Source organism: Bos indicus, chromosome 1, assembly GCF_029378745.1.
Source record: "Bos indicus isolate NIAB-ARS_2022 breed Sahiwal x Tharparkar chromosome 1, NIAB-ARS_B.indTharparkar_mat_pri_1.0, whole genome shotgun sequence".
Classification (NCBI taxonomy): Eukaryota; Metazoa; Chordata; class Mammalia; order Artiodactyla; family Bovidae; genus Bos; species Bos indicus.
Genome location: NC_091760.1, coordinates 65,950,121 through 65,964,427, shown reverse-complemented (window position 1 = coordinate 65,964,427; position 14,307 = coordinate 65,950,121). Strand labels below are relative to the sequence as shown.

General features: G+C 41.7%; 1 protein-coding gene across 1 annotated transcript in view; it reads left to right on the top strand.

Annotated features, from left to right (window-relative positions):
- HGD (homogentisate 1,2-dioxygenase) overlaps positions 1–1,503 on the top strand; it is a 42,791-nt gene extending 41,288 nt beyond the window's left edge. Inside the window, exon 14 of the mRNA XM_019987983.2 lies at positions 1,154–1,503. Within this exon, the coding sequence (XP_019843542.2) occupies positions 1,154–1,303 (150 nt within the window). The 3' untranslated portion in view covers positions 1,304–1,503. The remainder of the gene's footprint in view (positions 1–1,153) is intronic.
- Positions 1,504–14,307: the final 12,804 nt, after the last annotated feature.

The following is a 14,307-nucleotide window of genomic DNA, read 5'->3' as shown; positions in this document are numbered from 1 at the left end:
CCATATGCCTTATCCTTATACTACTTTGGAATAAATTAACTTCATAATACTGCCTTCATAGCTCAGCTGGGATGGGGCTTTGTTAGTCCAGTCAGACAGGAAGTCTCCTAAGAAGCCGTTAGCAAAGAGACAACAATAATTATGTCCATAATAATGATCTTTATATCTGAATAGTGCTTTATAACATGCCCAACACCTCACATCAAGCTTGTCATGTGAAGTCAAGCAGGGTCCATCATCTGTATCATTGTAGACAAAAAGAAGTTAATACATATTAGAATGTATGCCAGACATTAACAGGGGTTCTCTGAGTTGTGGCACAAAGAGAATTTTTATCTTCCTTTTGTCCATCTATATTTTTAGAATTTCCAACAATATGAGTACCTAAGAATTACAGGTTTTTGTTTTTTTTAAAGCCATAATTGGTCAGAAAATCAGCAGTAGGTGAAGCTGGAATGTCAAGGATGCACAGGGCACTTGCATATTCTTTCTGTTGCAGACAAAACCTGCCTGAACATAGAAGGATACCCACCATTCAGAACCTTCTTGGACAGGGCTTTTAAAAGTGCGACAGCCATTCCCGCTCCCTTCTTCCTGCCTCCTCAGTCACTCTTTTCCTTCTTTTCCCTTCCCTAGCCTATTTTTTTTCAGAGTCCTGCAAAAGAAAGGCTCAAATCCCAAATCTGCAACTTCTCATTACTACCACCTTAGACAGTCACTTCCCAGCTCTGAACCCCAGTTTCCTCATCTGTTAAATGGGAATTATGTTCTCCCTCACATGGACATAGCCACCGTAATGGCCCCTGAAAAGAATAATCCCAGGACTCTCCCACCTCTGCCCTTGGATCTAGCAAATTTAGCTCCATGGTGCTACAAGAACAATGTGATGCTTATGTGCCCAACTCCAGTTTAGTAAGAATAAAACTTGAGTGTCAGAGAAGCTGAGGGTTTCACACAAGCTATTACCCACTTGTAAATAGTAGGACCAGAGTCAGAACCCAAGGCTTGAGTATTTTCTCCTTACCATGCAAGCACATGTGATTTATTACTCAAAGAGTCTACCTACCCATATCGTCTCTCTTCACATCTAGTAAAATGTGTTTTATTATCTGCCTCACTTCCTCTTTCTTGTCTCCATCCGCATTCCCTACAGGCATTTATGTTTGAGTCTTCTCTAAATATCGCCGTCACCAAGTGGGGGCTGAAGACCTCTAATTGTCTGGATGAGAACTACTACAAATGCTGGGAACCTCTCAAGAGCCGCTTCACCCCCAATTCCAGGAACCCTGCAGAAACTAACTAATATCGGAGCATGATGCCATAGTTGAGAATGGATTTGTGTGATTTCCTTCAGAATCTCATGCCCTTTGGTGGTATTCGGGGAGGGGGTTGGTTTAAATGGGAACTCAGTTTCTCATAGTCAAGGAACTTAAACATTTTTAGAAATGTATTAAGTTCTGTCAGCCTAATTACTCAATAAATACTTGCTGGTGTTCTGTGAAATTGACAATTGATAATAATCAGGCATTGACGAGGCAGAGCTGGGGTGATGGGGAATGGGAGTCCACGCATTGGACCAAGTGATTAGGTTCTCCTGGAGTGAGAGGACAGGCAAAAGAACAGAAAGGAATGGGAAGTGGTATTTGTCACTACTTTGTAGTTTGGACACATTTCCCTCACTTTGTTGCCATAGTAGCAGTTTTGATATCCTACCAAATTTTTATTTAACACTGTGAAACGAGAGTCAGCTATGTATCGGGGCCTAAGAACTAGGGTTGCCAGATAAAATAAGATATCCAGTTAAATGTGAATTTCAGATAAATCACGAATAATTTTTAGTATACATCCTGTGCATTACTTGGATATACCTATACTAAAAATTATTTGTAGTTTATCTGAAATTCGAGTTTAACTGATATGCCTCTTTTTTTTTTTTGCCTCGCTGCACAGCATGGGATCTCAGTTCCCTGACCAGGGATCGAACCCTCGCCTCCTGCACTAGAAAGACAGAGTCTTAACCACTGGACCCCTAAGGAAGTCCCACACCTGTGTTTTTATTTACTAAATTTGTCAATCCTATGAGGATATGGAGGTCAAGAGATAAGCATGGTCATTGCCCTTACAGAGATTATAGACAGGGAGACAAAATACACAAACAAAATAATTGCGAGTTGAGAAACATGCAAAGAAGAAAACAAATAGGAACTGAGATGGGAATGACGGGTGGGATGGGCACATCTTTCTTTAGGTCTTTGATGAAGTGACATTTAGCCAGACCTAAAGGATAGGACACCTAGGGCTTCCCTGGTGGCTCAGACAGTAAAGAATCCACCTGCAATGTGGGAGACCTGGGTTTGATCCCTGGGTCAGGAAGATCCCCTGGAGAAGGGAATGGCTACCCACTTCAGTATTCTTCCCTGGAGAATCCCATGTTGCAAAGAGTCGGACAGGACTTAGCAACTAAGCATGATATACAGGTGCTTTGGGAACTGGGAAAGGATAGGAAGGAGCAAGTCATAGGAAAAGTAGGGTTGCTCTGGGGTGGGGTGGGGAAAAGGAGCATTCCAAGAAGAAGCCTTGTGAATTTAAGGAACTAAAAGGAGAGTGAGTGTGGGGAGCCCAGGACCAGGCCATTGCAATAGTCCGGGCAAAAGACACCATTGTCCTGGACTAACGAAGTGGCGGCAGGGACCTAGTGGATAAATCCGTGAAAGCTTTGGACTAGACCTGAAAGAACTCGTTAGTGGACTGGATGTAAGGGGTGTGGGAAAGAGGAGTTGCAGATGGGGTGGGACTACTGTGGGTTTCTGGCAGTGGCATTTCTTGGTCTCAAATGGTGAGCTATCTTAGTAGCTGATGTGCCTTCCCAATGTTCCATACCATACTAAGACATCTTTATTAAAAATTAAACATTGTAAACTAGTAAGACAGTTAATATTTTTAAATAAAAATTTTTAAAATTTTTATTTATTTGCCCAGCATATGGGATCTTAGTTCTCTGGCCAGAGATTGAACCCATGCCCCCTGCACTGGAAGTGTGAAGTCTTAACCACTGGACCACCAGGGAAGTCCCCAGATAAATTTCTAAATTGACCACTACAGCAGGTTGCCAGTGACTCACCTAGACCCCATCAATGATCACCATCTTGTGTTGGCCAGCTGCTTCCAGTTGCCAGCAACACACTCACAATATTGCCTGAGGCCCAAAGCAGAACAAAAGTTCTGAGGAGTGAATGGCCCTGGACACAGTCCTCAACCACCAGAGTGGAAATTAGTGGATAAATTCGCTAGTTCTCTTGTTCCATACCTCTGAGGCTTGTGTTCAGCTGGGGTTCCTGGCAACTTTCAGAATGATTAAGCTTCACTGCCCAAAGTGGCAACTTCTGAAAACATATCCATTAGTAGCTTCCTTCCCTCTTATCTACCCACTCCCCTGTAGTGCTTGCTGGAATCTTCTCTCAAATAACCCCAAACCAGACAACCACTAAATGTTCCCAAATTCCAGCATTTATATAATGAGCTCACTCTAGCAGTGGCTCAGCAATAAATAAAGTGAAAGTGAAAGTGAGGTCGCTCAGTTGTATCCGACTCTTTGCGACCCCATGGACTGTAGCCTACCGTGCTCCTCCGGCCATGGGATTTTCCAGACAAGAGTACTGGAGTAGGTTGCCATTTCCTCCAGGGGATCAAACCTGGGTCTTCCTCATTGCAAGCAGACGCTTTACCATCTGAGCCACCAGGGAAGTCCTCAGGAGTAAATAATCCGCCTGCAATGCAGGAGATGAAGGAGACTCGGATTAGATCCCTGAATTGGGAAGATCCCCTGGAGAAGGAAATGGCAACCCATTCAGTGTTCTTGCCTGAAGAATTCCACCGACAGAGGAGCCTGGCAGGATACAGTCATGGGATCACAAGTCAGACACGACTTAGCAACCCAACAACAACCCTCCTCTTATCCACAAACCTAGAATCTCACTGATTTTGGTTCACTCTGTTATCAGTGTGCTGGCAAAACCTTCCTAGAGCAAAAGAAACATTCTGGGTTTACATCCATTTAGCATCCAAGCCCGTGTACTTTATCTCCCTGTTGCTGGCAGCAACTTGTCAGCAGGAGACAATATTTCACCCAGGCCAGGCTGTTCACGCTAATTAAAAAAAAGATATAGCTTCCTTCTGTTGTGCTTCAGATCAGCTAGAAAGGTCTGTATCATTTCCTTAATTCTCTACTCTTAAAGATACGTTTCTCTATTATTCTCCCAAGAAATAAGCCATCTGTTTGCTTAGAAATTTAAAACTCTTTTTAAAAAGAAAAAAAAAAAAAAAAGGCACCCTGATTAGGTTTCCTCCAATGACTGGAGTTTTCTGCTAGGTATCCTTGACATCTTTATATATTTTCCTGTTAGAATGCCACAGAAGTCTCCCCGCCCCCCGCCTTTTTTTTTCTTTTTGGGAGACTTCTCACAGCCCAGGCTATTGGCAGTGGCTCTAGACAATGGTTCACAATAAGGGTGATTTTGTATCCCTCACCCAAGACATCTGTCAAAGCCTAGAGACATTTTTTTTGTCACAACAGGGGAGGGTGTTATTGGCATCTGTTATGTAAAGGTTAGAGAAGTTGGCAAACCTTCTACAATGCACAGGACAGAGAATTATCTGGTACTGAATGTCAGTAGTGTCAAGGATGAAAAGCCTTCCGGTGGTTTTCATCTTTGCCTGTACACTGGAGCTCCTGGTAGCTTCAGAGACTCCAGGTGCCCAGGGTGTATCTCAGATCAATTAAATTAGAAATGCTGGAGGTGGAATCCAAATGGGAATTTTCTTGAAATCCCTCAGGTAATTCCAATGCGCTGGCAAGGCAGAGGGCCACTGTTCTATTAATAAAAACTACCTTAAAATCAGTATCCAAAACATTCTGTTTGCAATCTTTGAATTCTGGTCCAAATCTGGGCCTCTTGGGTCTACAGAAAGGAGGTGAGAAAAGCTCCCAATGCTTCAGTAAACATACATTGAAATGGGATAGGATTGGGTGTGTAACGAGCAACTACCCAGGAGGAGAAGCCGCAATCAGGCAGTGGTGGGAAGGGCCACTGCCTGCCTCCAGAAAGCACACCCTTTGTTGACCAGATAGGGCACAGAGAGAGATGGAGGAGGAGAGGGAAGGTAGGAAACCTAAGGCCTAGATGTAAACTGTAAGTTAAAAATTAATGTGCAGTTTCTGTGTTGTAATTTTCTAGAGTGATGCAAGAGTTATCACTTCTGAGTTTGAAGGAAGTTCTGCCCTTCCAGAAAGATATTTTACTGCTAAAATGGAAAAAAAAAAAAAAAAAAGGCTTGAGAGCTGACATTTAAATTTCTTTGTTACATTTAGTAAACAGCTAGGCTTCAATTTGATAGAATCAACTTTATATAACTGTGTGACAATCTGAAGTATATCTAAAATTTATCCTTTTGTGAGTCAGTGTGGTACCTAATTAAGAGGGCAGATGCTGAAACCAGACTGCCTGGACTCAAATCCGGGCACAACCACTTGTTAGCTATGTGACCCTGAATGAGTTATTAACCTTTCTGAGCTTCTGTTTCCTCAGCTGTAAAATGTGGATAAAGATAATACTTACTTCATGAGGAATTCTGACTCTGGAATCCAGATGGTACTTATAGCTGAATGAGCAAGTGACTTAACCTGTGCCTCACTTTCTTCCTCTGAAACAAGGAAATGATTTGTTTCACAAGAATTTGGTAGGGGTTTAAATGAGACCATGGGCTTCCCTGGGGGCTCAGTAGTAAAGAATCTGCCTGCCAATGCAGGAGTTGAGAGTTCTATCCCTGGGTCAGTAAGATCCCCTGGAGAAGGAAATGGCAACCCACTCCAGAAATCTTGCCTGGGAAATACCATGTATAGAGAAGCCTGGTGGGCTACAGTCTACGGGGTCTCAAAAGAACTGGACACGACTCTGACTAAAACAACACAAAATGAGACCGTGCGTTGAAAGCACTCAAACTGCTTTTGGCCTCTAGTGAACACGGGCAGATATAGATATTATTGTTGTTATTGTGATTCAGTGAATACTTATTAGTTTCTGCCTCAGAGAGGCTATTGTGGGGCCTACTATAGGATATACTGGAAAGAGTAAGCCAAGGTCCTTGTCCGTAAATAACTAGCTTTTAGCTAAGGAGGAAGGCATGCACTCTTCTAATGCAATAAGTAACAGAAGCCCAAAGTGCAGAAAATTTAGAAGTACATATTGCCTTTTTCCATCATCTTTTAGGTCTGAAGAAAACCATATTGAGTTTCAATTTAAGATCTCAACAGTGCATATTAATAGCTCAATTAAAGTGAAAGCTAAGACAGAATCTAAAGTGCCTTTGATATAAGTAGTTCGCCTATGACTAACTATAGAGCTTTTCCTGGAGGAGTCTTGCCTAACCATGTGGGCCTTTGGACTGTAATTAGCCTACTCTAGGTTTTTTTAAAATCTAAAATTATATCAGAAGCTTTGACACAACCCACTATAGCACTATAACAGTGATACCTCACAAAATAACCAAGTGTGTGCAATTCTAAATTCTATATAGTCGCTGGAAGAGAAATTTAGCAAATGGGGCAGTTTTGCTCATTCATGAGCATTTAGTGTCCTTATTTTGGATTTTATAAATAAAATTAAAATCTGAACAATTATATTTTATAATAAATAAAAGGACATGGTATCAATTAAGAGTGCATTCAATTGTAAATGAAAATCTAACATTAGTTTAACAACTAAGACTTTATCTCATAAAAGAAGTCTGGGGTTGGCAGGTCAGGACAAGGACAATCATAACAATCATAATACGAAGTTAGCTGGGAGCCAAGTTCATTCTAGTTTTCTGCTCTGCTATTCCTGAATATTTCATTTCATCCCCAAAGAAAGGCAATGCCAAAGAATGTTCAAAATATAGCACAATTGCACTCATCTCACACGCTAGCAAAGTAATGCTCAAAATTCTCCAAGCCAGGCTTCAACAGTATGTGAACCGTGAACTTCCAGATGTTCAAGCTGGATTTAGAAAAGGCAGATGAACCAGAGATCAAATTGCCAACATCCACCAGATCATCGAGAAGGCAAGAGAGTTCCAGAAAAACATCTACTTCTGTTTTATTGACTATGTTAAGACTTTGACTGTGTGGATCACAACAAACTGTGGAAAACTCTTAAAGAGATGGGATTACCAGACCACCTTACCCGCCTCCTGAGATATCTGTATGCAGGTCAAGAAGCAACAGTTAGAACTGGACATGGAACAACAGGCTGGTTCCAAATCGAATAGTGGTGCTGGAGAAGACTCCTGAGAGTCCCTTGGACTGCAAGGAGATCAAACCAGTCAATTCTAAAGGAAATAAGTCCTGCATATTTATTGGAAGGACTAATGCTCAAGCTCGAATACTTTGGCCACCTGATGCAAAGAACTGGGTCATTGGAAAAGACCCTGATGCTGGGAAAGATTGAAGGCAGGAAGAGAAGGAAACAACAGAGGATGAGATGGTTGGAAGGCATCACCAACTCAATGGACATGAGGCAACAAGCTCCAGGAGCTGGTGATGGAGAGGGACGCCTGGTGTGCTGCAGTCCATGGGGTCACATAGAGTCAGACACAACTGAGAGATTGAACTGAACTAAATTGAACTGATTCTTGGATATGTCTTATCTTCACCTCACTTCCATGTTCTAGGTCAGAGGAAGGGAGGAAAGCAAAAGGGTAAAGGAACAGAAGGATTTCTTTTTGGGAAATGTCTTTTATTGAGGAAAGAAAGCCCTCCCTAGTAGATTTCTCTTAGGTTCAGAACTGGGTTACACATCTACCTTAGACCAATCCAGGTTCATTCCCTGGAGTGGGATCATGCCCACTTTCTCTGAGAACCAGCCTCGTAAATAAACCAGGGTTCTATTAGAAGAAAAGGAAGGAGAGTGAGTGTTGACGAGTAAGAGCTGATGCCTGCCATGGATACCTTTTTATGGGAATTCAGCAAGAATAACATGAGAGGTATTGGTTTTGAATCAGATACTTTCATGTTCAAGCTCCAAGAAGAGATAAATCTTCTAATACTTGCTTTACACAGAAAATGCTCCAAATATCTGCCTAATTTCTCTCCAAATACATCCTTATTAAAGGTACAGAGATTTCCCAATACCCTCTACCTTCAGTTATGCATAGCCCACCCCATTATCAACATTCTCCACCAGAGTGGTATGGTTGTTATAACTGATGAACCTACATTGACACACCATCACCAAAAGCCCATAGTTTACTTTAGGGTTTACTCTTGGCATTGTACAGTCTGTGGGTTTGAACAACGCATAATGACATATATCCATCTTTATAGTGTCCTACAGAGTAGTTTCACTGCCTTAAATGCTTTGCCTATTCTTCCTTCCCTTAGTTGCTTCCAGATTATGACCATTACGAATTAAGCGTCTATAAACATCCATATGCAGGTTTCTGAGTAGGCCTAAGTTTTCAACTCTTTGTGCTAATGACAAGGAGTATGGTTGCTGGATCACATGGTAAAAGTATGTTTAATTTTGTAGGAAACTAACAAACTGATGAACTGCGGAAGTGACTCTATCATTTCGCATTCCCATCAGTAATGAACAACAGTTTTTTAAGCAGGGTTCTTGAAGAATTGGACAAGTTGTTGTTCCTATCCAAACCTTTCCTATAGAGTTAGGCTGTGAGACTAGCAGATCTTTAACAGTCCTTCCAGCTCTAACATTCTACCTGTTTATGTACTAGAAACCCTAAGAAAGTACACATGAAGGTCCCTGCTCTTGAAGGCACCATCTATTAATCCCTCCAGGTTGGACTGGGTGTCCTTGCTCAGTATTGGGCTTCTCATAACATCTATCTTTATCCCTTTCAAACAATGGTTGAAAATTGCCCTCTGAAGTCAGGTTGCCCAGATTTCAGTTCTATCTTAGTCCTTATTAGCTAAAGGACTTGTGTAAATTGTTTAACCTCTCAAAATCTCATGATGATGAGATTTAAGGTATTGTTTTAGTAATTATTTTTAAGGTATGTTGGGAGATATGTAAAGCCCTTACTTTATCTTAGTGCCTGGAACACAAGTAAAAGTTTAATGTTGGCTGCTATAATTGTTCTCCATGGTGAGTTCCTCCAAGAAGAAGCTGTATCTTTATACTAGTATCCTCAGTGCTTAGTAAATGACTGCGGCTCAATAAGTATTGATATATGATCAATGCAGAGGGGACTTGATGGTGAGTGTCCTACTAGAATTTAACAGGACACAGGCTCCTCCATCCATACCTCCAGGAAACCAACCATCTCTAGAACCTGAAGACCAACAGCAGCTCCTTCTCCTTGTGTTCTGGCATTTGTCTCTCCTCCTAAAGTCCCTGATGGGACCAAGCTGCTTCTGGACCACCCCTGCGGAGCATGATTTTGGAGCAGAAGCTGCCCATACAGCTTCTAGACATGGCACTGAGGTTACTGAAACACTCCATCTCCATCTACCTTCATCCAAGCTACTCCGTATAAAATACCACTTTTTGATACTGTCTCCAAGGCAATGGCACCCCACTCCAGTAGTCTTGCCTGGAAAATCCCATGGATGGAGGAGCCTGGTGGGCTACAGTCCATGGGGTTGCTAAGAGTTGGACACGACTGAGCGACTTCACTTTCACTTTTCACTTTCATGCATTGGAGAAGGCAATGGCACTCCACTCCAGTGTTCTTGCTTGGAGAATCCCAGGGACGGGGGAGCCTGGTGAGCTGCCATCTATGGGGTCACACAGAGTCGGACACGACTGAAGTGACTTAGTAGCAGCAGCAGCCACCTCACATAAAGAATAAAACCCTCTTTAGAAAACTTTGATTCATGTGAAACATATAAGTAGAAAAAAGTGTTTAACGGTGCAAATGTAGTTTCATAAGAAGTCCCATCTCCCACCTTTTCCTCCTACCTACAATTGTCTATCAGATTGCAGTCCTTGAGTCCCTCCTGTGTTGATTTCTGGAGCAGCCTTAGCCAAGTTGCCTCTTCCCCTACCCCTAAGATTTTTCCAGAGCCTAATTATTAAATAAGAGGAATGATTTAAATGTGATTGGTGGTAAAGAAATTGACCCTACAATGAGAAGGTGATAACTCCTTGTGATTTTAGGAGAAATAGATTTGAACTCTTGTGCAAGTTTGCTCAAGAAATCTCATGTTGCACCAGCCATCTGTCTCCAGGGGTATCCAGAGATCAAACGTCAGACTTTCAGCTTGACTTTAATCTCATAAATCCTGAAACTTGGCCATAAGATCGCTGAGTCTTCTAGGGATGATGGTGTCCAGGTGAATGAAACTGCTCGGTGTCCCTCCAGGCCACAGTGGGTATCAGCAGAAGGGGTCATCTCTAGCTCAGCTAGAGAAATGGCAGTAAACAAGGCAGCCAAAGAGGGAATTGTTGGCTCTATTACAATCCTAGTGATAGGGACAAATGGGTCCTATATCAGAAACATCATAAAACCTTATTTGTCCACACAAAGGTAGAAAGTGGCAATGAAAGCTTTGGAAATTCAGAATCATTGAATGTATTTGTAGGATTATATTTTTACTAATTTTAAAAATGCTGCTAAAATTTTACATCACATTTGATTAAGACAGATTCTTTTTTATTTTTTTAATTTTACAATATTGTGATGGTTTCTGCCATACATCAGCAAGAATCAGCCATAGGTATCCATATGTCCCCTCCCTCTTAAACCTTCTTCCCACCTCCCTCTCCATTCCACCCCTCTAAGTCATCACAGGGCACCAGCTTTGAGTTCCCTGTGTTGTACAGCAAATTTCCACTGGCTATCTATTTTGCATATTATATAAAGTGAAGTAAATCAGAAAGACAGATTCTTGTTCAGAACTCTAATCTCTTCAAATACCCCATTAATGATCCTGAAGAATGTAGAGATAATCAATACCCTGTATTTTCCCCAAAGTTATGAGAAGACTGTGTGCCAGGAATGAGAAAGAAGAAAAATAAATCAAAGGCTGAACCCAATGGGATTTTGATCAGAGCACAAATAATCTTTTTCTTTAGGAAGGATGCATAATAAAGGGTAAAAAAAAAACATAGTACTTAAACAAACCAGGCTGATAGAGAAGCAATATTGTTCCAGAGAGAAGGGATGTCATACAAGGATAAGGAGTTATTAAGAAAACTGGCTCCTCATGCATGACCATAAAGGGGAACTAATAGAGATAATATCTTTAGAATCTCATAAAGCTTTCGACAGGTTCACATCTAAGTGAGTCATCCTGGGATTGGGAATGAGCTGCTTTATTCTGCACTGAGAACCATCTCAAACAATGAAAACAATTTCTGGCCTAAAGTCTTATAACAGCCTGGTACTGGTCATCCTCCAGCCTCTGTTACCCCAAGATGAGTTCCTCCAGGATCCAGAATGATCTTTCAGGAGTGCAAATTCAATAAGCTTACTCCTGCTTAACACTTTCAAAGGCTTCCACTGCTTTAGAACTGCTTTAGAGCTGAACTTGCTACATGTTTGCTTTTTCAGTCTCCCTTGTAGCTCGAACTCACCCATATAACCTAAGCTCAGCCACTCCCATGCCCTGGATTCAGGAGCAAGTGATGGGAAAATACAGTGGCCTTGAGGAACTCTTTCCAGTGGCTGTATTTGTTACACATTTGAGTTCTTGGGCTGAGGCAGCTTACCAGTGTGGGCATCTATGCCCAGTGCCCAGGGCTAGTGGCATCAGTCACATACATGGCAGCACTGAATGCTCACATAAGGTGACAGCTGCTGAGTGTGATTTGGGGCAGTTTATAATGATAAGAACACATTGTTGAGTAATTCTCAATGTTAAACAATTGTTTAAAAAATTCTGCCTATGTCTTTCTGGATACTGCCTTCTTATTCATTATTGGTGCTAGGTCTTCCTTGCTGTGCATGCAGGCTTTAGGTGTGGTGATCGGGGGCTACTCTTCATTGCAGTGCATTGCAGTGGCTTCTCTTGTGGCAGAATACAGGTTCTAGACACAAAGGCTCAGTGATTGTGGCATGTGAGTTTAGTTGCTCCGCAGCACGTGGAAATCTTCCTGGACCAGGGATTGAACCTGTATCCCCCACATTGGCAGGCAGATTCTTATCCACTGTACCACCAGGGAAGTCCTACTGTAAATGTTTTTCCTGTAACTAAGGTGTATTAGAATAACTCTCAGAGGAAAAAAAGACTGGTGTAATTGAGGATTAATATCTTCACCTGTCTAAATCTTAAATCACTAAGAAGACATTTTACAGAAAAATTTGGCAGTGGATCTGAGCAAGCAAACAAAATAAACATAAATGGACAAAAATATATGAAGTTATATTATACTGCAATACTATGGGCTTCTCTGGTGACTCAGATGGTAAAAGACTGCCTGGAACATGGGAGACCCAGGTTTGATCACATCAGGAAGACCCCCTAGAGAAGGAAATGGCAATACACTCCAGTATTCTTGCCTGGAGAATTCCATGGACAGAGATATGAAGTTATACTTAATAAATGAAATGCAAATTAAAACATTTTCATTATTAGGCTTAAAATATAGTTTTAAACTCAGAGTTTAATAGTTGTAATAATAGTTAACACTCACCAAGACCTGAATGTTTGCCACTGTTCTAAATATTTTATAATAACTCATACAATGAGTTTAATAAAAATGTTTTACTAGTTTATCCATTTTAAAGATAAGAAAACAGAATTTAAATATATTCCAGGTCACTTAACCAGTAAGTGGCAGAGCAGGGATATAAAGCTAAGGAGGTCAGGGGTGCGACTGAAAGTTCCAACAGCCAGCCTCCATCCTTAGGTGTGGTTCAAAAGTCACCTTATTAACATAAGACACTTTTTTCTGTTATCTCACTTAGGAAATCCTAAGGGTTTTAGGAGTTCTGTGCCAGAAACAAAGACTGAATATATACTTATTATAAATCATACAACTAATGTTAACAGGATTTCACTTTAATTTGAAGTCATTACTAACTCCTGGCCACCTGGAGTTTCTCGTACTTCGGAAGTAGTAGATAAAAGAAAAAAAAAAAAGGCTATTTATACTGGCAGCACTAAATGACCTTGATTACAAGGAACTAGGGTTGCCGTTACACAATGGGGGCAGAAAGGGATACCCCTGGCTCCCAAGGGATTCACTGGCTCATCTTCATGCTTCCATGCTCTGTGAGAAGTGTAAATAGGCAGCTGCTGCATCAAAGGCCTGATGATGCTAGAGTAACTAAGGTTCTGGCCTTTGGAATGAAAATCCTGGTGACTTGGGCAAGCAACCTAGATCTGCTAAAGTGATGGCCAAGAGAAGGGAAATCTCGAGAGCGTGGTGAGGGGAAATGATTATCAGCTAGGGCCTCAATCAGTCTCAACTGTGGACAGCAGCTTGCTCCACTAGCCCTCCTGACACTTAGGTCAGGTGGTACCTAACCACCTCTCTGAATGACAGATTCAGTCTGTTCACAGAGCCAAGCTGTTCAAAGAGTGGATGAGGAAATCCTATGCCTCTTTTGCCTGCTTCAATTCTGCTTGGCCCATCTTTTTACTCCAATTGCTGCTGCAGCTCTCAGCTGCCTGCAGGTGTGACTTCACCTCAGCTGCACAGCATGTCACCTGCCTTCTGTCCTAACCTTCCTTCATCCTCCATGAGATGCCTATAAGAATCCAGTCAGCCCGTCTGAGGCTTGCTCACATCTGGCAGTACAAGAGAATTAACTGCATGAGACAACTCTGGACCAAGAGGGAGAGGAATGAGTGGTATATATTCACTTTTTCATGTCTGAAGAAAAGTTCTGTGTCCATTCCACAGTGCTCCTCAGAAAGCCCCTATAGGAATTAAGCCCGTTACCCTCAGGCCAAGAGCACACAGTTGATGGGTTTTCCTTCAATCCGTTTCACTCTTAGCAGTCTGCCCCTTGTTCTTTCAGATAATTTCCTAACGTAAAAAATCTGTACAAGCTTTTCTCTTGGGCTCTGCATTATGGGGGTATTCCAGGTTCATATAAGGATCAAATGAAAGAACAGTTGTAAATATGCTTTGAAAGCTAAAACCAATATACTCATGTAAACCAGCCCCATAGAGCATGCTGTTCCACCTAAACATTTGATTTTACTTTGTTCTCATAGATGTAATTGTCTTCCACTGTTTCAAGACTGAACTACAAAGCATGGGGCAACTTTTACTGAGCAATACTCTGTTGCTTCATTTTCATCTTATGAGGTAGTAGGCATTACTATCTCCATGCCATGGATGAGGATGTGGAGGCCTG